The sequence below is a fragment of the Bos taurus genome, chromosome 17, assembly GCF_002263795.3.
Source record: "Bos taurus isolate L1 Dominette 01449 registration number 42190680 breed Hereford chromosome 17, ARS-UCD2.0, whole genome shotgun sequence".
NCBI classification, from domain to species: domain Eukaryota; kingdom Metazoa; phylum Chordata; class Mammalia; order Artiodactyla; family Bovidae; genus Bos; species Bos taurus.
Genome location: NC_037344.1, coordinates 71078385 through 71101968, shown reverse-complemented (window position 1 = coordinate 71101968; position 23584 = coordinate 71078385). Strand labels below are relative to the sequence as shown.

General features: G+C 48.2%; 2 protein-coding genes and 1 gene segment (V, D, J or C); all 3 read right to left on the bottom strand.

Moving 5' to 3' along the window:
* The window catches only part of LOC789205 (immunoglobulin lambda-1 light chain-like), a 448173-nt gene that overhangs the window by 35799 nt on the left and 388790 nt on the right, over window positions 1-23584 (bottom strand).
* LOC100847119 (immunoglobulin lambda variable 3-25) lies at window positions 7728-9431 on the bottom strand. Its single transcript, XM_024977847.2, has 2 exons — window positions 9351-9431; window positions 7728-9212 (listed from the first exon to the last, which is right to left on the bottom strand). Exons 1-2 carry the CDS (start codon window positions 9394-9396, stop codon window positions 8833-8835), a joined length of 426 nt encoding a protein of 141 aa, XP_024833615.2. The 5' UTR covers window positions 9397-9431; the 3' UTR covers window positions 7728-8832.
* Window positions 13415-14160, bottom strand: LOC132342655 (immunoglobulin lambda variable 3-25-like). The segment is given in 2 exon segments: window positions 13415-13918; window positions 14080-14160. Coding segments are annotated over 2 exon segments (510 nt in total).

Sequence of the window (23584 nt, the reverse complement as noted above, 5' to 3'; positions counted from 1 at the left end):
GCTATTGTCAACAGAGCAGGTTTGGAGGCACCGAGGGGAAGGGGAGGGTGGGGTGGGTGGGAGAGGAGGCCTGACGCATATGCACCGCCTTGGATGAACAGGTAGCTGGTGGGAGCCTGCTGTAAAGCACAGGAGCTCAGCGTGGTGCTCTGTGACGCCCAGGAGAGTGGGACGGGGAGAGGTGGGAGGGAGGCTCCAGAGGGAGGGGATATACGGATCGCCTTTGCCTTTTGCTAAGTTGCTTCGGTCGCGTGCAGCTCTTTGTGACCCTATGGACTGTAGCGGGTCAAGCTCCTCTGTCCATGGGATTCTCAAGGCAAGAATACTAGAGTCAGTTGCCATGCCCTCCTCAGGACAGTTCAGTTCAGTTCAGTTCAGTTCACTTGCTCAGTCGTGTCCGACTCTTTGCGACCCCATGAATCGCAGCACGCCAGGCCTCCCTGTCCATCACCAACTCCCAGACTTCACTCACACTCATGTCCATTGAGTCGGTGATGCCATCCAGCCATCTCATCCTCTGTCGTCCCCTTCTTCTCCTGCCCCCAATCCCTCCCAGCATCAGGGTCTTTTTCAATAAGTAAACTCTTCGCATGAGGTGGCCAAAGTATTGGAGTTTCAGCTTCAGCATCACTCCTTCCAATGAACACCCAAGACTGATCTCCTTTAGGATGGACTGGTTGGATCTCTTGGCAGTCCAAGGGACTCTCAAGAGTCTTCTCCAACACCACAGTTCAAAAGCATCAATTCTTCAGCGCTCATCTTTCTTCATAGTCCAACTCTCACATCCATACATGACCACTGGAAAAACCATAGCCTTGACTAGACGGACCTTTGTTGGCAAAGTAATGTCTTTGCTTTTCAGTATGCTATAACTTATTGGAGAAGGCAATGGCACCCCACTCCAGTACTCTTGCCTGGAAAATCCCATGGACAGAGGAGCCTGGTGGGCTGCAGCCTATGGGGTCGCTGAGGGTTGGACACGACTGTGTGACTTCACTTTCAGTTTTCACTTTCATGCATGGGAGAAGGAAATGGCAACCCACTCCAGTGTTCTTACCTGGAGAATCCCAGGGACAGGGGAGCCTGGTGGGCTGCCGTCTATGGGGTTGTACAGAGTTGGACACGACTGAAGTGACTTAGCAGCAGCATGCTATAACTTTCCTTCAAGGAGTAACCTTCTTTTAATTTCATGGCTGCAGTCACCATCTGCAGTGATTTTGGAGCCCAAAAAAATAAAGTCTGACACTGTTTCCACTGTTTCCCCATCTATTTCCCATGAAGTGATGGGACCAGATGCCATGATCTTCTGAATGTTGAGCTTTAAGCCAACTTTTTCACTCTCCTCTTTCACTTTCATCAAGAGGCTTTTTAGTTCCTCTTTCACTTTCTGCCATAAGGGTGGTGTCATTTGCATATCTGAGGTTATTGATATTTCTCCCAGCAATCTTGATTCCAGCTTGCGCTTCTTCCAGCCCAGCGTTTCTCATGATGTACCCCGCATGTAATTTAAATAAGCAGGGTGACAATATACAGCCTTGACGTACTCCTTTTCCTATTTGGAACCAGTCTGTTCCATGTCCAATTCTAAGTGTTGCTTCCTGACCTGCATACAGGTTTCTCAAGAGGTAGGTCAGGTGGTCTGGTATTCCCATCTCTTTCAGAATTTTCCAGTTTATTGTGATCCACACACTCAAAGGCTTTGGCATAGTCAATAAAGTAGAAATAGATGTTTTTCTGGAACTCTCTTGCTTTTTCGATGATCCAGCAGATGTTGGCAATTTGATCTCTGGTTCCTCTGCCTTTTCTAAAACCAGCTTGAACATCTGGAAGTTCATTGTTCATATATTGTTGAAGCCTGGCTTGGAGAAAGCCTGGCTTGGAGAATTTTGAGCATTACTTTGCTAGCGTGTGGGATGAGTGCAATTGTGCAGTAGTTTGAGCATTCTTTGGCATTGCCTTTCTTTGGGATTGGAATGAAAACTGACCTTTTCCAGTCCTATGGCCACTGCTGAGTTTTCCCAATTTGCTGGCATATTGAGTGCAGCACTTTCATAGCATCATCTTTCAGGATTTGAAATCGCTCCACTGGAATTCCATAACCTCCACTAGCTTTGTTTGTAGTGATGCTTCCTAAGGCCCACTTGACTTCACATTCCAGGATGTCTGGCTCTAGATGAGTGATCACACCATCGTGATTATCTGGGTCATGAAACTCTTTTTTGTACAGTTCTTCTGTGTATTCTTGCCACCTCTTCTTAATATCTTCTGCTTCTGTTAGGTCCATACCATTTCTATCTTTTATCGAGCCCATCTTTGCATGAAATGTCCCCTTGGTATCTCTAATTTTCTTGAAGAGATCTTTAGTCTCCCATTCTGTTGTTTTCCTCTATTTCTTTGCATTGATCGCTGAGGAAGGCTTTCTTATCTCTCCTTGCTGTTTTTTGGAACTGTACATTCAGATGCTTATATCTTTCCTTTTCTCCTTTGCTTTTTGCTTCTCTTCTTTTCACAGCTATTTGTAAGGCCTCCTCAGACAGTCATTTTGCTTTTTTGCATTTCTTTTCCATGGGGATGGTCTTGATCCCTGTCTCCTGTACAATGTCATGAACCTCTGTCCATAGTTCATCAGGCACTCTGTCTATCAGATCTAGTCCCTTAAATCTATTTCTCACTTCCACTGTATAATCATAAGGGATTTGATTTAGGTCATACCTGAATGGTCTAGTGGTTTTCCCCACTTTCTTCCATTTAAGCCTGAATTTGGCAATAAGGAGTTCATGATCTGAGCCACAGTCAGCTCCTGGTCTTGTTTTTGCTGACTGTATAGAGCTTCTCCATCTTTGGCTGCAAAGAATATAGTCAATCTGATTTCGGTGTTGACCATCTGGTGATGTCCATGTGTAGAGTCTTCTGTTGTGTTGTTGGAAGAGGGTGTTCACTATGACCAGTGCGTTCTCTTGGCAAAACTCTATTAGACTTTGCCCTGCTTCATTCCGTACTCCAAGGCCAAATTTGCCTGTTACTCCAGGCGTTTCTTGACTTCCTACTTTTGCATTCCAGTCCCCTATAATGCAAGGGACATCTTTTTTGGGTGTTAGTTCTAAAAGGTCTTGTAGGTCTTCATAGAACCGTTCAACTTCAGCTTCTTCAGTGTTACGGGTTGGGGCATAGACTTGGATTACTGTGATATTGAATGGTTTGCCTTGGGAACGAACAGAGATCATTCTTTCGTTTTTGAGATTGCATCCAAATACTGCATTTCGGACTCTCTTGTTGACCATGATGGCTACTCCATTTCTTCTGAGGGATTCCTGCCCGCAGTAGTAGATATAATGGTCATCTGAGTTAAATTCACCCATTCCAGTCCCTTTTAGTTTGCTGATTCCTAGAATGTCGACATTCACTCTTGCCATCTCTTGTTTGACCACTTCCAATTTGCCTTGATTCTTGGACTTAACATTCCAGGTTCCTATGCAATATTGCTCTTTACATCATTGGCCCTTGCTTCTATCACCAGTCACATCCACAACTGGGTATTGTTTTTGCTTTGGCTCCATCCCTTCATTCTTTCTGGAGTTATTTCTCCACTGATCTCCAGTAGCATATTGGGCACCTACTGACCTGGGGAGTTCCTCTTTCAGTATCCTATCATTTTGCCTTTTCATACTGTTCATGGGGCTCTCAAGGCAAGAATACTGAAGTGGTTTGCCTTTCCCTTCTCCAGTGGACCACATTCCATCAGACCTCTTCACCATGACCCGCCCATCTTGGTTGGCCCCATGGGCACATGACCCGCCCATCTTGGTTGGCCCCATGGGCATGGCTTAGTTTCACTGAGTTAGACCAGGCTGTGGTCCGTGTGATCACATTGGCTAGTTTCTGTGATTATGGTTTCAGTGTGTCTGCCCTCTGATGCCCTCTCGCAACACCTACCATCTTACTTGGGTTTCTCTTACCTTGGACGAGGGGTATCTCCTCACGGCCGCCCCTCCTGACCTTGAACGTGGAGTAGCTCCTCTCGGCCCTCCTGCACCCACGCAGCCGCCCCTCCTCAGGACATGTATAACTAATTCACATTGTTGTACAACAGAAACCAATTCAAATTCAACATTGTAACGCAAATATATTCCAATAAAAAAAAAAAAAAAAAGAAAATACACGAGCAGACCAAAGGCAGTAAGACATGTGGAATGAAAACGCGTCTAAGGAGTAGGGAAGATGGACGTTAGAGAAGAATATTTAAGGAGAGTGGTTAGCAAGCCATGATAACTTTTAGCTTCTGAGGAATGTACATAAAGGAGCGGTGTGAATATTTTGCAGAAGTTCTGATGAAAATGTTCGGATGTCAGGTTGCAAAGGGGCAGGCGTCCTGGGGAGCGCGGTTCTCCGAGGGTTTGGGGTGACGGTGTGGGGGCCGGGCTGCAGTCCCACCTCCTGCCCTCCAGGGAGGCCCCGGGTCTCAGTGCTGGACGATCCGGTAGGCTGACCAGAATGGCTGCCTGACTCAGCGGCCACCAGCGACTGACGGTTTCCTGCCTGTTTCTGGAATCTTCCCACCAGTCCTGAGAGAAGCTGAGCATGGACAGGGGACACGGCTGTCCTAGGACTCAGGACAGCCTAACCCTAACCCTAACCCCTAACCCTCTGGCTCAAGGGTGCTGATATGCCCCCAGGACTTGGAACCAATGCCCACTTGCCGCTGCTCAGCAAGATGAACAGAGGCCCTGAGCACAGAGGGCACCGGGCCTCAGCGGGACCTGCAGCTGCTCCGAGGAGGCTGGGCCGCGCGGGCCAGGCAGGGGGTTTGCATCTCCCTTCCCGTCTGCCTGTGTCACTGTGAGGATTGTTACTGCTGCTGTCCCACAGCTGACAGTAATAGTCGGCCTCATCCTTGGCCCGGGCCCCGCTGATGGTCAGGGTGGCCATGTTCCCTGAGTTGGCGCCAGAGAACTGGTCAGGGACCCCCGTGGGTCGGTTATCGTCACCATAGGTGACCAGCGCACGGGCCTGGCCTGGCTTCTGCTGGTGCCACTCAACATTTTCACCTCCAACGCTGGGCCCCCCACACGTGATCCTGGCCGTCTGTCCTGGGGACATCGATGCCGGGGGTGACTGAGTCAGCTCGTAGGAGGACACAGCGCCTGCAGGAGAGGAAAGGAGAGGTAGCTGGACGTGAAGAACCTAGGAACAGAAGCCCCCTGCCTGATGCAGATTAAGTGCCAAAGATTCTCTGGCCCCCAGGGACACCCTCCCCTCAGTCTCAGCACCCCCGGCTCATGTGCCTGGTGGATGGAGTCTCTGAGTAAAGGAGACCCCCCTTTCCCTGGCAGGCACAGCCCTCAGGGCTGACCTAGCAGTGAGCACAGAGGGGGATTTCAGCCCCTCCAGCTGCCCACCCTGCAGCAGCCCCAGGAGCCTCCTGCCCTCACGGGCAGATCCCACTGAGCTCAGAGTCAGGGCCAGGCCTGTCCCCGAGTTCTGGGCTGGGGTGGGTGGACCCTGGGGCTCACCTGTGCAGTGAGCCAGGAGGCCGAGGAGGAGGGGGTCCAGGCCATGGTGGAGGCGCCCTGAGTCTGCTCGCCAAACCCAGGCTGGGCAGGGCTCCTCCCAGGCCTGTCTTATCCCCTTGCTGCTGGGGATACAAATCAGTCCGAGCCAGGGTCGGGGGGTGGGGTGGGGGCTGCCTGCAGCCGTGGTCGGAGAGGCTCAGCCCAGGGCTACAGCGGTTGAGAGCGGGGGGAACGTCCCTCACACTCCCCTCAGCCCGGGGCTGCTCCTGCACCTGCTGGTCTCAGGGTCTGGGGGGACAGCTCCACCCCAATCTGGGTCCTTGCCCCACTCCTGGGAGAGAAGCCCTTCTCACTGAGGGCTCAGAGGTGGAGACTGTATTTTCCAGGAAACCTGAGTCCTTTGCACCAAAGGATCCTGGGCCCTGCCATGAACACGGCCAGAGTCACGGTGGAGACGTCAGGGTTTCCTGGAAGCCAAGTCCTTCCTCTGCTCCATCCTGGTTCAGGGGAAGGACCTTAATTTCACCCAGGACTTTGAAGTGTCTCATCCTTCACTGTTTTTGGGTGCAGTTCACATGTGGGTCTGGTTCTAGCTCCACCTCTAGAACTTTTAAGGGAAGGTTCTTCTGACCCTCGAGGGCCCCTGGACGGTGACCCTCACCAGGCCCACACCACAGGTGATGCACGCAGCCCAGACACAGCTCCCGAGGGACACAGCCATGCTTAACACTGCTCCGCTGCCAAGAGCACGGGGCGTTCTTAAAGGTCCCCTGAGGTCCTGTAAGTGTCCACCCTTGGCCATGAGGTTCTGGGCAGCCGGTGGGTGCTGGGCCTCAGTATTCCTGTGTGTGGTCTGGGCCATCGACCGATCATGTGCTCAAAGGAATGACTAAGTGTAAGACAGAATACTGGCTGTAAATTATAGAAACACCTCACGTGAAATACATGCATACCGAACACTTGTTTCTTTGCCTGCATCGGGTGGCATGCAGGATCTTATTTGCAGCCTGTGGGATGTAGTTTCCTGAGCAGGGATTGAACCCAGGCCCCATGCACTGGGAGCTCAGAGTCTAGCCACTGGCCCACCAGGGAAGTCCAGGAAATACATTTTTTAAAGTTGCCTTCAGTTACTGGGGAAATGCAGGAATACAAATAGTTTTTCTAATTAAGACAAATAAATCTCTTGGCTCTGTGTTCCTGGAGTGGACAAGAGAGAACACTGTTGGCCCCAGCCCCCTGGGGAGAGATGGGGAAGGTGGAGCTTGTCCTCCAGGAAGGACAGAGGCTGTCAATGCAAGCGAAGAGGGTGGAGTCTGTGCATCCTGAGAGGGCGACACCACAGAAAGCCGGCCCCTGTCCTCAGGTGTGAGGTGTGGGTATCCAGCCCCTGCATGGGCACCTGATGCCCAGGTTGCCTCATCTCCAGGTGCAGTGTTGAGCGACTCTCTGCTGCCCCCTGGTGGCCACTCTGCACCGACTGCTGATGAGGCCGGGAAGTCATCTGTCCAGGTGGTCATTCCCTGGGCCTTGACTGTCGGTCCCATGGGAGGAGCTACTGCTCTCTTCATGCCCTCAAAGTGCCTCAGAGTCAAGCTTTAGGGTCTCAGGTTACCTGTGAAATGATGAGCAGGCCTGTTTGGAGAAGGAGGCTCAGGGTTCCCCGTGAGGCGTCTCTGTGTTGCCACGTTTATGACATTAGGTCTCCAAAACACGAACGGTGTTTCTATATGATTTACTCTTATTTAATTTCATCACCAAATGTTTTATAACTCTCTGTAAACAGGTCTTTTCTCTTCTAAGTTAAATTAATTCCTTGGTATTATTGTTAATGGAATTGTTTGTTGGTGCATCAAAACCCAGACGATTTTTGCATCTGAATCTTGAGCCCTGACGCATTTCTGGATTCATTATGAGCTCTAGGAATTTTTGTGGACTTTAGAAATTTGTCTATATTGTATTATGCGCCCAGAGAATAGAGACGCTTTGATTTCTTCCTACCAGTTTAGACGGCCGTTATTTCTTTCTCTTGTTCTGTCGCTGTGACTAGAATTTCCAGGACAGAGTTCAATGGCAGTGGGGAAAGCTTTCAGTCTTTCTCATGGAGTGTGATGTATGCTGTGGGTTTTTCATAAATGCCCTTCATTGGGTTGAGATATATTCTTTCTACACAGAATTTTCTGGTGTTTTGTTTCTTTTTTTTCCTTTGGTCATGAAAAGATGTTCGATATTGCCAAATCTTTTTCTGCACCATTTGTGAGATTTAATGTCTTTTCTCTTTAATTTGTTTCCGTGGTATACTCATGACTGATTGTCTTAGGCTGAACCACACTTGCATTCCTGGGGTGAATGTTACTTGGACTTTTGATACATTTTTTGTTGATTAAGTTGGCTAATATCTTAAAAGATTTTTTCTTGTATATTTATAAGGCATTTGGGGCTTCACTTTCTTTTCTTGTAATGTCTTTATTGATAAGCGTAATTCCAACTTTATGGAATAAACTAGAGAGTATCCTTTCTCCTCTACTGTTTGAAAGATTTTGATAAAGATTAGTGTGTAATTCCTCTTTCAATGGTTGGTATAATTACCGTCTGTCCTCCCTGTTGGCTCAGACGTCAAATATCTGCCTGTTAGGCAGCAGACCCCATGCACAGGAGGCGACTCGGGTTCCATTTCTGGCTCGGGAAGATCCCATGGTGAAGAAAATGGCTACCACCTCCAGTATTCTTGCCTGCGAAATCCCATGGACAGAGGAGCCTGGCGGGCTGCAGTCCCTGGGTTGCAAAGAGTCAGACATGACCTTGCAACTAAACAATAGTAAGAATTAGTTAGCAAACCAAGACATGAGTGTAATGCCTCCCTGCTAAGAAATGCACCCGGAGACGGCCAGTCACAAACAGCCGGCAGTCTTTGCAGCTCCCTGCCCCTGACCTCTGGCCATCACACGAATTCCTTGCTTTGCTTCCACTTCTTTCCAGCTCCTGATGGTGGAGGAGCGCTCCTGAGACCTTCCCATTTGTTGCTAACCATTCAAATGTATTTTTATTCAACTAAAACCCCACATAATAAAAAATGCCAAGCTTTTCTTTTAAAAATAAAATTAAAAAAACCTACCACATTGGACATATGTCTTTGCCTGACTTTAAATGAGACCTGAGTTCTACATTTCACACCACTGTCAAGAAAACACCATGGAGCCTGGTCCTGGGAGCCCTAAATCCATTCCTGACCCCCCTGTGCAGAGCCTGCCCAAGGGCCAGGAGAAGGGGCTGCCCTGGGAGGCTCAGCTCTGGGGAAACCGGGCCAGGCCTGTCCCTGTGGTGTTCACAGTCCTCCCGGGGCTGGAGGAGAGCGTGAGCAGGACGGGAGGGTTTGTGTCTCACTTCCCCATCTGTCTGTGTCACTGTGAACACCACTGATATCAGCTGACTGACAATAATAGTCGGCCTCGTCTTCGGCCTGGGCCCCGCGAATGGTCAGGGTGGCCGTGGTGTCTGATTTGGAGCCAGAGAACCGGTCAGGGATCCCTGAGGCCAGGTTGTCATCTGCATAAATGACCAGCACAGGGGCCTGGCCCGGCTTCTGCTGGTACCAGTGGGCACTAAGCAATTCTAAGTCGTCTCCCTGGCAGGTGATGCTGGCTGTCTGTCCCAAGGACACGGACACCGCAGGCGGCTGAGTCAGCTGAGAAGAAGCCAGGTGACCTAGAAGAGAGGAGAGGAAGGGGAGTGTGAGGAACAGGGTCTTCTCCCTGCGGCCCCCACCCCTGTAGCAGCCCCTGTGCTGAGCTTAAGACCAGCCTGAGCCCTGGTCACTTGGGGGCCGAGGCTGGGGGGCCGCACCTGCGCAGAGAGTGAGGAGGGGCAGCAGGAGAGGGGTCCAGGCCATGGTGAACGCGCCCCAAGCTCTGCCTCTGAGCCCGCAGCAGCGCTGGGCTCTCCGAGCCCCTTTATTCCCTCTCAGAGCTTTGCGGGGGCAGTGAGGGTTTGGGTTTATGCAAATTCACCCCCGGGGGCCCCTCACTCAGAGGCGGGATCACCACACCATCAGCCCTGTCTGTCCCCAGCTTCCTCCTCGGCTTCTCACGTCTGCACATCAGACTTATCCTCAGGGACTGAGGTCACTGTCACCTTCCCTGTGTCTGACCATATGACCACTGTCCCAAGCCCCCCGGCCTGTGGTCTCTCCTGGGCTGTCCCAGAGGTGCCCTCAGCCTGGCAGCATCCTGGCCATGGGCTGAGGCATGGACGGTGCCCCTTGCCCTGGGTGTTCTGTGTGTCCTGAGGGCATGGCCTGTCCAGTCCTGACTTCCTGCCAAGTGCTGCTCCTTGGACACCTGTGGACCCGCAGGGCTGGTTCCCCCTGAAGCCCCCCTTGGGCAGCCCAGCCTCTGACCTGCTGCTCCTGGCTGCGCTTTGCTGCCCCCTGCTGGCTACCCCATGTGCTGCCTCTAGTAGAGCTCTGATTTCTCGGCATGACTGTAATTACTGTCTTCAGTTCAGTTTAGTCGCTCAGTCCTGTCCTACTCTTTGCGACCCCACAGACTATACAGTCCATGGAATTCTCCAGGACAGAATACTGGAGTGGGTAGCCTTTCCCTTCTCCAGGGGACCTTCCCGACCCAGGAATCGAATCTCCTACATTGCAGGCAGATTCTTTACCAACTGAGCTATCCTGAGCATGAGTGTAATTATTCTCTTCAGTTCTGTTCAGTCCCTCAGACTTGTCCGACTCTTTTCGACCTCATGGACTGCAGCACGTCAGGCCTCTCTGTCCATCACCAACTCCCAGAGTTTACTCAAACTCATGTCCATAGAGTCAGTGAGGCCATCCAACCATCTCATCCTCTGGCATCCCCTTCTCCTCCCGCCTTCAGTCTTCCCCAGTATCAGGGTCTTTTTCAATGAGTCAGTTCTTCGCATCAGGTAGCTAAAGTATTGCAGTTTCAGCTTCAGCATCAGTCCTTCCAATGAATATTCAGGACTGATTTCCTTTAGGATGGACTGGTTGGATCTCCTTGCAGTTTAAGGGACTCTCAAGAGTCTTCTCCAACAGCACAGTTCAAAAGCATTGATTCTTTGGCGCTCAGCTTTCTGTATAGTCCAGCTCTCACACCCATATGTGAATACTGGAAAAACCAAAGCTTTGACTAGACGGACCTTTGTTGGCAAATTAATGTCTCTGCTTTTTAATATGCTGTCTAGGTTGGTCTTAAATTTTCTTCCAAAGAGCAAACGTCATTTAAATTCATGGCTGCAGTCACCATCTGCAGTGATTTTGGAGCCCCCAAAATTAAAGTTTGTCACTGTTTCCATTTTTTCCCCATCTATTTGCCATGAAGTGATGGGACCAGATGCCATGATCTTCATTTTCTGAATGTTGAGCTTTAAGCCAACTTTTCACTCTCTTACTTTCATCAAGAGGCTGTTTAGTTCTTCTTCGCTTTCTTCCATAAGGGTGATGTCATCTGCATATCTGAGGTTATTGATATTTTCCCCAGCAATCTTGATTCCAGCTTCTGCTTCACCCAGCCCAGCATTTTTCACGATGTACTCTACATAGAAGTTAAATAAGCAGGGTGACAATATACAGCCTTGATGTACTCCTTTCCCTATTTGGAACCAGTCTGTTGTTCCATGTCGTGTTCTAACTGTTCCTTCCTGACCTGCATACAGATTTCTCAAGAGGTAGGTCAGGTGATCTGGTATTTCCTTCTCTTTAAGAATTTTCCACAGTTTGTGGTGATCCACACAGTCAAAGGCTTTGGCATAGTCAATAATGCAGAAGTAGATGCATTTCTGGAACTCTCTTGCTTTTTCGATGATCCAGCGGATGTTGGCAGTTTGATCTCTGGTTCCTCTGCCTTTTCTAAACCCAGCTTGAACATCTGGAAGTTCACAGTTCACATATTGCTGAAGCCTGGCTTGGAGAATTTTGAGCATTACTTTACTAGCGTGTGAGACGAGTGCAATTGTGCGGTAGTTTGAGCATTCTTTGGCATTGCCTTTCTTTGGGATTGGAATGAAAACTGACCTGTTCCAGGCCTGTGGCCACTGCTGAGTTTTCCAAATTTGCTGGCGTATTGAGTGCATCACTTTAACAGCATCATCTTTTAGGATTTGAAATAGCTCAACTGGAATTCTATCACTTTAGCTAATTCCATTCATTAGCTTTGTTTGTAGTGATGCTTCCTAAGGCCCCCCTGGCTTTATCTTCCTGGATGTCTGGCTCTGGTGAGTGATCACACCGCTGTGATTATCTGGGTCATGAAGGTCTTTTTGTATAGTTCTTCTTAGGAACAGATATTATGATCTCCATCCTTGCATCTCGTTATATCTAGAGAAGCACTGACTCCCTTCATGGTGACGTCAGATCCTCATGACTAACAAATGGCCTTTTGTAAGATGAGTGCCTCATGGTATTGAGCTCCCCCGTCACCAAGACCTTATGACTGACCTCCCCCACTGCCCCAGGTGCCTCTCGAAGCGTCTGAGATGCCGCCTCCCAGGCTGCACTCCTCATTTTGCCCCCAATAAAACTTAACTTGCAGCTCTCCAGCTGTGCATCTGTGTTTAGTTGACAGTACAAATATAATGGAAAATTTAAATTAAATATAATCTATGGGGAGAAATCCAAACATCTTATGAGGGAGAGAGAGGGAGAGAAAGGAAAGAAGAAGAAGCAGGAGGAGGAGGAGAGTAGAGAAACAGGGGGAGGGCGGCAGGGAGACAGAGGGGAGGACACCGAGGGGAAAGGGAGGAAGGCGAGTGCAGTGAGAGAGAGGCCAGAGTTCATCAGAGTCTGGACTCGCAGCCCAATCCCACGGGTGTGTCCCGAAGCAGGGGAGAGCCTGAGCCAGGCGGAGACAGAGCTGTGTCTCCAGTCCTCGTGGCCGTGACCTGGAGCTGTGTGGTCAGCCCCCCTGACCCCAGCCTGGCCCTGCTGGTGGTCGGAGGCAGTGATCCTGGACACAGTGTCTGAGCGTCTGTCTGAAATCCCTGTGGAGGCGCCACTCAGGACGGACCTCGCCTGGCCCCACCTGGATCTGCAGGTCCAGGCCCGAGTGGGGCTTCCTGCCTGGAACTGAGCAGCTGGAGGGGCGTCTGCACCCCAGCAGTGGAGCGGCCCCAGGGGCGCTCAGAGCTGCCGGGGGGACACAGAGCTTGTCTGAGACCCAGGGCTCGTCTCCGAGGGGTCCCCTAAGGTGTCTTCTGGCCAGGGTCAGAGCCGGGATGAGCACATGGTCTGAGTCAGACTTTCAGAGCTGGTGGCTGCATCCCTGGGGACAGAGGGCTGGGTCCTAACCTGGGGGTCAGAGGGCAGGACGGGAGCCCAGCTGACCCCTGGGGACTGGCCTCCTCTGTGGTCTCCCCTGGGCAGTCACAGCTTCCCCGGACGTGGACTCTGAGGAGGACAGCTGGGGCCTGGCTGTCAGGAGGGGGTTCGAGAGGCCACACTCAGAGGAGGAGACCCTGGCCTGCTTGGGTTGTGACTGAGTTTTTGGGGTCCTCTAGGAGACTCTGGCCCTGCAGGCCCTGCAAGGTCATCTCTAGTGGAGCAGGACTCCACAAGATTGATGAACTGAATCCTCTAGGAGAGGTGTGGTTGTGAGGGGGCAGCATTCTAGAACCAACAGCGTGTGCAGGTAGCTGGCACCGGGTCTAGTGGCGGCGGGCAGGGCACTCAGGGCCGACTAGGGGTCTGGGGGATTCAATGGTGCCCACAGCACTGGGTCTTCCATCAGAATCCCAGACTTCACAAGGCAGTTTCGGGGATTAGGTCAGGACGTGAGGGCCACAGAGAGGTGGTGATGGCCTAGACAAGTCCTTCACAGAGAGAGCTCCAGGGGCCATGATAAGATGGATGGGTCTGTATTGTCAGTTTCCCCACATCAACACCGTGGTCCCGCCAGCCCATAATGCTCTGTGGATGCCCCTGTGCAGAGCCTACCTGGAGGCCCGGGAGGCGGGGCCGCCTGGGGGCTCAGCTCCGGGGTAACCGGGCCAGGCCTGTCCCTGCTGTGTCCACAGTCCTCCCGGGGTTGGAGGAGAGTGTGAGCAGGACAGGAGGGTTTGTGTCTCACTTCCCTGTCTGTCTGTGTCACTGTGAACATTGTAACTGCCACTGTCCCACGACAGACAGTAATAGTCGGCTTCATCCTCGGCACGGACCCCACTGATGGTCAAGATGGCTGTTTTGCCGGAGCTGGAGCCAGAGAACTGGTCAGGGATCCCTGAGCGCCGCTTACTGTCTTTATAAATGACCAGCTTAGGGGCCTGGCCCGGCTTCTGCTGGTACCACTGAGTATATTGTTCATCCAGCAGCTCCCCCGAGCAGGTGATCTTGGCCGTCTGTCCCAAGGCCACTGACACTGAAGTCAACTGTGTCAGTTCATAGGAGACCACGGAGCCTGGAAGAGAGGAGGGAGAGGGGATGAGAAGGAAGGACTCCTTCCCCAAGTGAGAAGGGCGCCTCCCTGAGGTTGTGTCTGGGCTGAGCTCTGGGTTTGAGGCAGGCTCAGTCCTGAGTGCTGGGGGACCAGGGCCGGGGTGCAGTGCTGGGGGGCCGCACCTGTGCAGAGAGTGAGGAGGGGCAGCAGGAGAGGGGTCCAGGCCATGGTGGACGTGCCCCGAGCTCTGCCTCTGAGCCCGCAGCAGTGCTGGGCTCTCTGAGACCCTTTATTCCCTCTCAGAGCTTTGCAGGGGCCAGTGAGGGTTTGGGTTTATGCAAATTCACCCCCGGGGGCCCCTCACTCAGAGGCGGGGTCACCACACCATCAGCCCTGTCTGTCCCCAGCTTCCTCCTCGGCTTCTCACGTCTGCACATCAGACTTGTCCTCAGGGACTGAGGTCACTGTCACCTTCCCTGTGTCTGACCACATGACCACTGTCCCAAGCCCCCCTGCCTGTGGTCCTGGGCTCCCCAGTGGGGCGGTCAGCTTGGCAGCGTCCTGGCCGTGGACTGCGGCATGGTGTCCTGGGGTTCACTGTGTATGTGACCCTCAGAGGTGGTCACTAGTTCTGAGGGGATGGCCTGTCCAGTCCTGACTTCCTGCCAAGCGCTGCTCCCTGGACACCTGTGGACGCACAGGGCTGGTTCCCCTGAAGCCCCGCTTGGGCAGCCCAGCCTCTGACCTGCTGCTCCTGGCCGCGCTCTGCTGCCCCCTGCTGGCTACCCCATGTGCTGCCTCTAGCAGAGCTGTGATTTCTCAGCATAACTGATTACTGTCTCCAGTACTTTCATGTCCCTGTGACGGGCTGAGTTAGCATTTCTCACACTAGAGAACCACAGTCCTCCTGTGTAAAGTGATCACACTCCTCTCTGTGGGACTTTTGTAAAAGATTCTGCAGCCAGGAGTCATGGGTGGTCTTAGCTGAGAAATGCTGGATCAGAGAGACCTGATAACCGATGTGAAGAGGGGAACCTGGAAGATCTTCAGTTCAGTTCATTTCAGTCATTCAGTTGTGTCCGACTGTTTGGGATCCCATGGACTGCCACACGCCAGTCCTCCCTGTCCATCACCAACTTCTGAAGCTTGTTCAAACTCATGTCCATCAAGTTGGAGATGCCTTTCAACCATCTCATCCTCTGTCATCCCCTTCTCCTCCCGCCTTCAATCTTCCCTAGCATTAGGGTCTTTTCCGTGAGTCAGTTCTTCGCATCAGGTGGCCAAGTTTTGGAGTTTCAGTTTCAGCATCAGTCCTTTCAATGAATAGTAAGGACTGATTTCCTTTAGGATGGACTGGTTTGATATCCTTGCAGTTCAAGGGACTCTCAAGAGTCTTCTCCAACACTGCAGTTAAAAGCCATCAATTCTTCGGTGCTCAGCTTTCTTTTTGGTACAACTCTCACATTCATACATGACTACCGAAAATACATTAGTCGTGTAGAACCAGTTTGGGGCTTCCCACGTGGCTCTAGTGGTAAAGAATATGCCTGCCAACTCAGAAGATGTAAGAGATGCGGTTCAATCTCTGGGTCGGGAAGATCCCCTGGAGAAGGGCATGACAACCCACTCCAGTATTTTTGCCTGGAGAATCCCATGGACAGAGAAGCCTGGTGGACTGCAGTCCATGGAGTCTCACAGAGTCAGACACGACTGAAGCAACTTAGCTACTTGGAAAAGAGCATGCACGAAGCTGTCTAAAAAACAGGTCAAGAAGTCTTGTGTTTTGAAGGTTTACTGAGAAAGTTGATGCACTGCTCCAACACTTCCTCTCAGTTGAAAAGATCAGAAGCGTTAGATCAAATGGTGGTCAATACCTTGGATGCGCTCCAACAGGTTATATCTGCAGATGGAAATGAAGGCAGTTTATGGGGTAACTGGAGGACAAGATGAGATCATACACTTGGAACACTGTCTGGCATCAAAGGCGTGTACAGTAAACATTAGCTGTTATTAGCAAAATAAATTCAGCTTGAATCACCCAAATCAGATGGCATTCTTAAAGCCACTGAGTGGTAAAATCAGGGGTGTGCAGCCAAAACGTACATTTTGACTCATTATGATTTCCATGTCACAAGACTAGAAAGTCACTTTCTCCTCAGCAGAAGAGAAGGTAGAACATTTTAACCTTTTTTTGGAGTGTCAAGGGAATTTTGTTTACACTGTAAAGTCAGTGAAAATATTGAAGCTTTTCATTTGTGGAAAATATTAAATATGTAAAATTGAAATTTTAAAATTTATTCCTGGGTAGTTTTGTTTTTCCAGTAGTCATGCATGGATGTGAGAGTTGGACTATAAAGAAAGCTGAGCGCTGAAGAATTAATGCTTTTGAACTGTGGCACTGGAGAAGACTCTTGAGAGTCCCTTGGTCTGCAAGGAGATCAAACCAGTCCATCCTAAAGGAAATCAGTCCTGAATATTCACTGGAAGGACTGATGCTGAAGCTGAAACTCCAATACTTTGGCCACCTGATGTGAAGAACTGACTCATATGAAAAGACTCAGATGCTGGGAAAGATTGAAGGTGGGAGGAGAAGGGGACGACAGAGGATGAGATGGCTGAATGGCATCACCGACTCGATGGACATGAGTCTGAATAAGCTCTGGGAGTTGTTGATGGACAGGGAGGCCTGGAGTGCTGCAGTCCATGGGATTGCAAAGAGTTGGACATGACTGAGTGACTGAACTGAACTGAGTTTGGTAACAGATATGAGAATTATATAATTTAAATCTAAACTCTTGGTATTTCTTTCTTTGGCGGTTCCAAAAGAGCTGTACCTTCTGTTAACTATATAAATCCTTTTTGAGAATTACTAAATTGATAATGTTCACAAGTTATCCAATTTCTCATTACTCTTAGTTGTCAGTATAAGAAATCCCATTTGATTTATCATGTTATAGTATCTGCAACTCTAATAGTTCAGTTCTGACAAATTTTTATTTTATTTAAAAATATTGGCATACAGTAAAATTTCAAACAATATACAATTCTCCCTTTCAGTTTAAAAAACAAAACAAAACAAAAGTAATATTAGTTAAAAAAATCCGGGAAGAATCCAAGCATTTAAAATTGCATCACATTTCTATGCTAGACAAGCTGATATAAAGTTATAATTAATAAAGGATTGGACTATTAAACTCTTTACATATGAGGTAACATGGCTCTCTAGCAAAACATTTAAAAATATGTTGTGGGTAAATTATTGTTGTCCTTAAAGAAATAAAAAGACATAAGCGTAAGCAATTGGTTGATATAGTCCACTGAGAATTTCAAAAGCCATTTGACAAAGTTTTACACGAGCTAATTTCAAAATCTAGTCAGGCTGAGGTGAAGAGTCTTTTTTATCTTATAAAGGCTCTAGAGATAAGAAGCAAATAATATAAATTAATTCTCTGAATACAAATGGGTGAATAAGAGAGTTCTGTAAAGACTGCATGAATTAATAAATAACTTGGAATAGAGACAACAAAGCAAAATATTTATATTTGGAGATGATACTAAGTCATTTTGAGTAGCTAAGAATAGACTCCTGAAAGATCTGATTTATCTCTGAGAATAAATAGAAAAATTGTCAATGATGGACAAGGATAAGCCATTGTATTTGTCTACTAAAAGAATCCAAGCCAGGGAAATGGAATTCTAGTTTCTGGTAATGGAGGAATAGCTCTTACTGGGCCAAATATCCTTCAACAAACAACAGTGAATTCTGGAGAAAATACGACAACCACCTAAAGGCACTGGAGAACAGAGAGAGCGGAAACTTGACAGCAGCCCAGCTTGCAAGGACGGCGAGGCATGGACTAAGCTTCTCATTTTTCTCAATTTGTTTACCTGAGAGCAAACCCCAATTTATGCCGGATGGGGTGGCTCAAACTTGGCCAGAAAAGTCATAGTCTTAGAGGCGTGAGTAATCAGAGGACAAGTTTCAGGGGGACCACAGAAGCTAGAAATTGAAGAGCAAGTCTCAGAAAGGAGAGAGCCATGGAGGAGACTATATTCTGCACACCACTTTTGCTTAAATCTCTGTCTGATTCTTGAACTACATAGGTATGTGGAAGACTCCAAGCAGCCTAATTAAGTCTAGAAGAAATAAACTAGGTTTCTACTGTTTCATCTACTGGATGAGATGGTTGGATGGCACCCCTGACTCAATGGACATGAGTTTGAGTAAACTCCGGAGGTTGGTGATGGACAGGGAGGCCTAGCGTGCTGCAGTCCATGGGGTTGCAAAGAGTTGGACACGACTGAGCGACCGAACTGAAGTTAACTGCACTAATGCTTCAGGCAACACAAAGAGTTTATCACTAGAGTTCTGTCAGGAAAATTGTCTGATAAAAAAGTTCAGTATTCTCAAGAGGGACATAAGAGAAACCAAAACCTGTATACCATATCATTAGCAATGTCCAGGGTATAAACCAAAATTACCAGGAATGTGAAGAAATAAGAACATGTGGCCAATGTTCAAATAAAAGGCAATCAATGGAGACAGACTCAGAGATAACCGATTTAATGAAATTACCAAAGATTTTAAAACAGCTTTTTAACTATACTTGATCCTATAAAGGAAAATATGCTCAAGTGAATAGAGAATGCCAGAGAGAAATAGAAAATGTTGAAAATAACCAAAGTAAGTCATAGAACTGAAATATCAACATCTAAAATAAAACATCCACTGGATAGTCTTAACAAGAGACTGCAGACGACAGAAGAAAGTGCTGGTAAACGTAAAGGCAGTTTCATATAAATTAGACAATCTGAGGAATTGTATGTTGACTGTAAAAACTCCTTTACATCATAAAGGCACACAGAGTTTAAAAGTAAAAAGATGGGAAAAGGCTATAAAATACAAAACCGATCATAGAAAACCTAAGTATCTATGTTCATGTCTAACAAAACAAACTTCAGAGCAAGGAGTATTATCAAGGATAAAGTTCACAATTATTAATGAGCTAAGTTCAAGATGACAAATTCTCAACGTATATGCATATAATAACAAAAATCTAAACAAAACACTTGAAGCAAAAATTGGTAGAATTACAAGGGGACACTGACGAGTCTACAGTGTACAGAAACTATAACAATTCTTACTTGTTAATCAACAGCACAAATAAAAAGTTGGTAGTGCCATAGGAGACTAGGAGCACATCCAACTTGACCTGACATTCGCAGAGCACTTTACCAACATCGGCAGGATGCAGATTTTTTCTAGTGCCTATGAAACACTCACTAAACTAGACCATATTCTGGGATTTAAAAAGAATTCTCAGTGACTTTTTGGTTTTTTGGCTATGCTACATGGCTAAGAGTATCTCAGTTCCCCAGCTAGGGACTGAACCTAGATTGGCAGTGGAAGAGCAGAATCCTAATCACTAGGCCACCAGGGAACTCCCTCAGCAACTTAAAAAAACTGAATAATAAAAATTATGTCTGCCACAATGAATTTAAACTAGAAATCAACAACAGGAAGATGAGGAAGCTATCTGACAATGTTCTCAAATATTTAAAAATTAAAAAACATACTTCTAAATTGGCTTCCTTGGAGGCTCAGATGGTAAAGGATCTGCCTACTAGGTAGGAGACCCAGATTTGAGCCCTGGCTTGGGAAGACGCCCTGGAGAAAGGAATGGCCACCCACTTCAGTAATCTTGCCTGGAGAATCCCCTGGACAGAGGAACCTTGCAAGCTACCATGGGATTGCAAAGAGTCAGAAGTGACTGAGCAACCAGCACTTTCACTTCTAAATAACCTCTGTGCTATGGTTTGAATGTTTGTGTCCCCTGAGATTCATGTGTTGAAAACCTAATGTCCCAGGTGTATTTAGGAGGTGAAGCCTTTGGGAGGTGATTGCCGCTGCTAAGTCGCTTCAGTTGTGTCCGACTCTGTGCGACCCCATAGACGGCAGCCCACCAGGCTCCCCCGTCCCTGGGATTCTCCAGGCAAGAACACTGGAGTGGGTTGCCATTTCCTTCTCCAATGCATGAAAGCAAAAAGTGAAAGTGAAGTCGCGCAGTCGTTTCCGACTCTTCAAGACCCCATGGACTGCAGCCCACCAGGCTCCTCCGTCCATGGGATTTTCCAGGCAAGAGTACTGGAGTGGGGTGCCATTGTGATTAGGTGGTGATTGATTAACGGGGCCCTTATGCAAGTGGCCTCAGAGAGCTTCTTCGCCCCTCCAGCTATGTGAGGACACAGTGCTAAGTTGACAGCGTGCAACCTGCACGGAAGGGGACCTTCATCAGGACCAACTCTTGGGCCACATGATCTCAGACTTCCAGCCTCCAGAATTTAGGGATAAATTTCTGTTGTTGACGAGCAACCTAGGCTGGGGCAGTTTGTTGTAGCTGCCCAAACAGACGAAGACACGCTGGGTTAAAGAAGGAATCTGAAAGCAAATTAGAAAATAATGTGTCAGCTGTATGAAAATGAAAACACAACGTGTAAAGTTAATGAGATGCAGCTAAGCACGTGCCAAGAGAAAAATACACAGCATGGAGTGCTTTTATTACAAAAAAGGAAGACCTTAAACTAGTGAAGCTACAGAAGTTAAACCCAGAGTAATTAAAAGGATCTTCCCGACCCAGGAACTGAATAAAGGACAGAAACGCTATGGACCTCACAGAAGCAGATGATATTAAGGAGAGGCGGCAGGAATACACAGAAGAACTGTACAAAAAGAGCTTCATGACCCAGATAATCACGATGGTGTGATCACTGACCTAGAGCCAGACATCCTGGAATGTGAAGACAAGTGGGCCTTAGGAAGCATCACTATGAACAAAGCTAGTGGAGGTGATGGAATTCCAGTGGAGCTATTTCAAATCCTGAAAGATGATGCTGTGAAAGTGCTGCACTCAATATGCCAGCACATTTGAAAAACTCAGCAGTGGCCACGGGACTGGAAAAGGTCAGTTTCCATTCCAATCCCAAAGAAAGGCAATGCCAAAGAATGCTCAAACTACCGCACAATTGCACTCATCTCACATGCTAGCAAAGTAATGCTCAAAATTCTCCAAGCCAGGCTTCAGCAATACGTGAACCGTGAACTTCCTGATGTTCAAGCTGGTTTTAGAAAAGGCAGAGGAACCAGAGATCAAATGGCCAACATCCGCTGGATCATCGAAAAAGTGAGAATTCCAGAAAAACATATGTTTCTGCTTTATTGACTATGTCAAAACCTTTGACTGTGTGGATCACAATAAACTGTGGAAAATTCTGAAAGAGATGGGCATACCAGACTACCTGACCTGCCTCTTGAGAAATCTGTATGCAGGTCAGGAAGCAACAGTTAGAACTGGACATGGAAAAACAGACTGGTTCCAAATAGGAAAAGGAGTACGTCAAGACTGTATATTGTCACCCTGCTTATTTAACTTCTATGCAAAGTACATCATGAGAAACACTGGGCTGGAGGAAGCACAAGCTGGAAGCAAGATTGCCGGGAGAAATATCAATAACCTCAGATATGCAGATGACACCACCCTTATGGCAGAAAGTAAAGAAGAACTAAAGAGCCTCTTGATGAAAGTGAAAGAGGAGAGTGAAAAAGTTGGCTTAAAGCTCATTATTTAGAAAACTAAGATCATGGAGGTCCCATCACTTCATGGCAGATAGATGGAGAAACAGTGGAAACAGTGGCTGACTTTATTTGGGGGGGCTCCAAAATCACTGCAGATGGTGACTGCAGCCATGAAATTAAAAGACGTTTACTCCTTGGAAAGAAAGTTATGACCATCTTAGACAGCATGTTAAAAAGCAGAGACATTAATTTGCCAACAAAGGTCCGTGAAGTCAAGGTTATGGTTTTTCTAGTGGTCATGTATGGATGTGAGAGCTGGACCATAAAGAAAGCTGAATGCCAAAGAATTGATGCTTTTGAACTGTGGTGTTGGAGAAGGCTCTTGAGAGTCCCTTGGACTGCAAGGAGCTCCAACTAGTCAATCCTAAAGGAAATCAGTCCTGAATATTCATTGGAAGGACTGATGCTGAAGCTGAAACTCCAATACTTTGGCCACCTGATGCGAAGAACTGACTCATTGGAAAAGACCCTGATGCTGGGAAAGATTGAAGGCAGGAGGAGAAGGGGACGACAGAGGATGAGATGGTTGGATGGCATCACCGACTCGATGGACGTGAGTTTGAGTGAACTCCGGTAGCTAGAGATGGACAAGGAGGCCTGGTGTGCTACAGTCCATGGGGTCGCAAAGGGTCGGTCACGACTGAGCAACTGAACTGAACTGAGTAGCTTGATACTTCTTTTAAGGAATTTGTCCATTTCATCTAACTTGTGAAATATATTGGATCTAAAGTTGTTAATAATTGTTACTTATTGTCCTTTTGATGACTATGGGGTTTTCTTTATGATAATTTTACTTATTTACTTCTTCGTTTTTGGCCGTGCTGGGTCTTTGTTGCAGCATGGGCTTTTTCCTGCTTGAGGAGAGCGGGGGCTGCTCTCCAGGTTCAGCGCGCGGGTTTCCCACGGCAGTGGCCTCTCGTGGAGCCAGGCTCTCGGACGCACAGGCTTCAGTAGCTGTGGAACACAGGCTTCGTTGCTCTGCAGCACGTGAGATCTTCCGGGACCAGAGAAGTCTCTTCCCGCACCAGGGAAGTCTCCTGCGTGGGCAGGTGGATTCTTTACCACTAAATCACCAGAGAAAATCCTTCTCTTTCATTCTTGATATTGGTCTTCTTCTCCTTCTCCCTCTCGCTTTCTCTCTCTCTCTCATTTTGCTTGAACTATATGAACAGAGAACGATGAGAACAGTTTCTCAAACTTGGAACAGTTAACATTTTGGGCTAAATGATTCTTTTTTGTGTGGAGTTGGCCTATGAATAGAGGATATTAGCAGCATCATTTAACCTTTACTCACTACATACCTGTAGCAACTACATCCTCTCCATTTGTGTCAATCAAAACTGTCTCCGGACATGGACAAGTGTCCCCTGGGATGGGTGGAATGACCTTTTGTTAAGAACCACTGGGTCAGAGATTCATAGATTTTTGTCTTGTTGACTTTTTAAAAATACATCTTGTTTTTTATTTTATTGGTTTCTGCTCTTATCTTTATGATTACCTTCCTTTTACTTGGGGCTTCCCTGATAGATTTTCCCTTCTGGCTCAGCTGGTAAAGAATCTGCCTGCAATGCAGGAGACCTGGGTTCAGTCCCTGGGTTGGGAGGATCCCCTGGAGAGGAGAAGGGCTACCCACCCCAGTATTCTGGCCTGGAGGATTCCATGGAGTGTATAGTCCATGGGGTCGCAGAGTCGGACATGACTGAGTGACTTTCACACACACATATGTCCCTGGTAGCTCAGCTAGTAAAGAATCCCACCCGCAATGCAGGAGACCCCGGTCCAATTCCTGGGTCCGGAAGATTCCCTTTTGTTTACTCCATAAGATCTTATCTGGGGACAAAACTAACAGCTATGCCAGACCTTCTGGACATCAGGGAACGTGAGGGGTGTGGACTGGACAGATGTGTGTGTTCTCCCAAACACAAACATACATCTGTATACATGTACATGGAGAGAGGGGGAGGGAGGCTGTGAGTCTCCAGGGGACCGTGCAACCATGTGACATTCATGGAGGCGTTTGCGGGTGATCACTACACAGTTTCTTCTTCTGGTTT

Excerpts from the sequence above, each read along its gene's own strand:
- LOC100847119 (XM_024977847.2), bottom strand. The coding sequence starts at position 9,396 with ATGGCCTGGACCCCTCTCCTGCTGCCCCTCCTCACTCTCTGCGCAG. Across the intron at positions 9,213-9,350 it reads CCTCCTCACTCTCTGCGCAG|GTCACCTGGCTTCTTCTCAG; the intron begins GTGCGGCCCCCC and ends CCTCTCTTCTAG.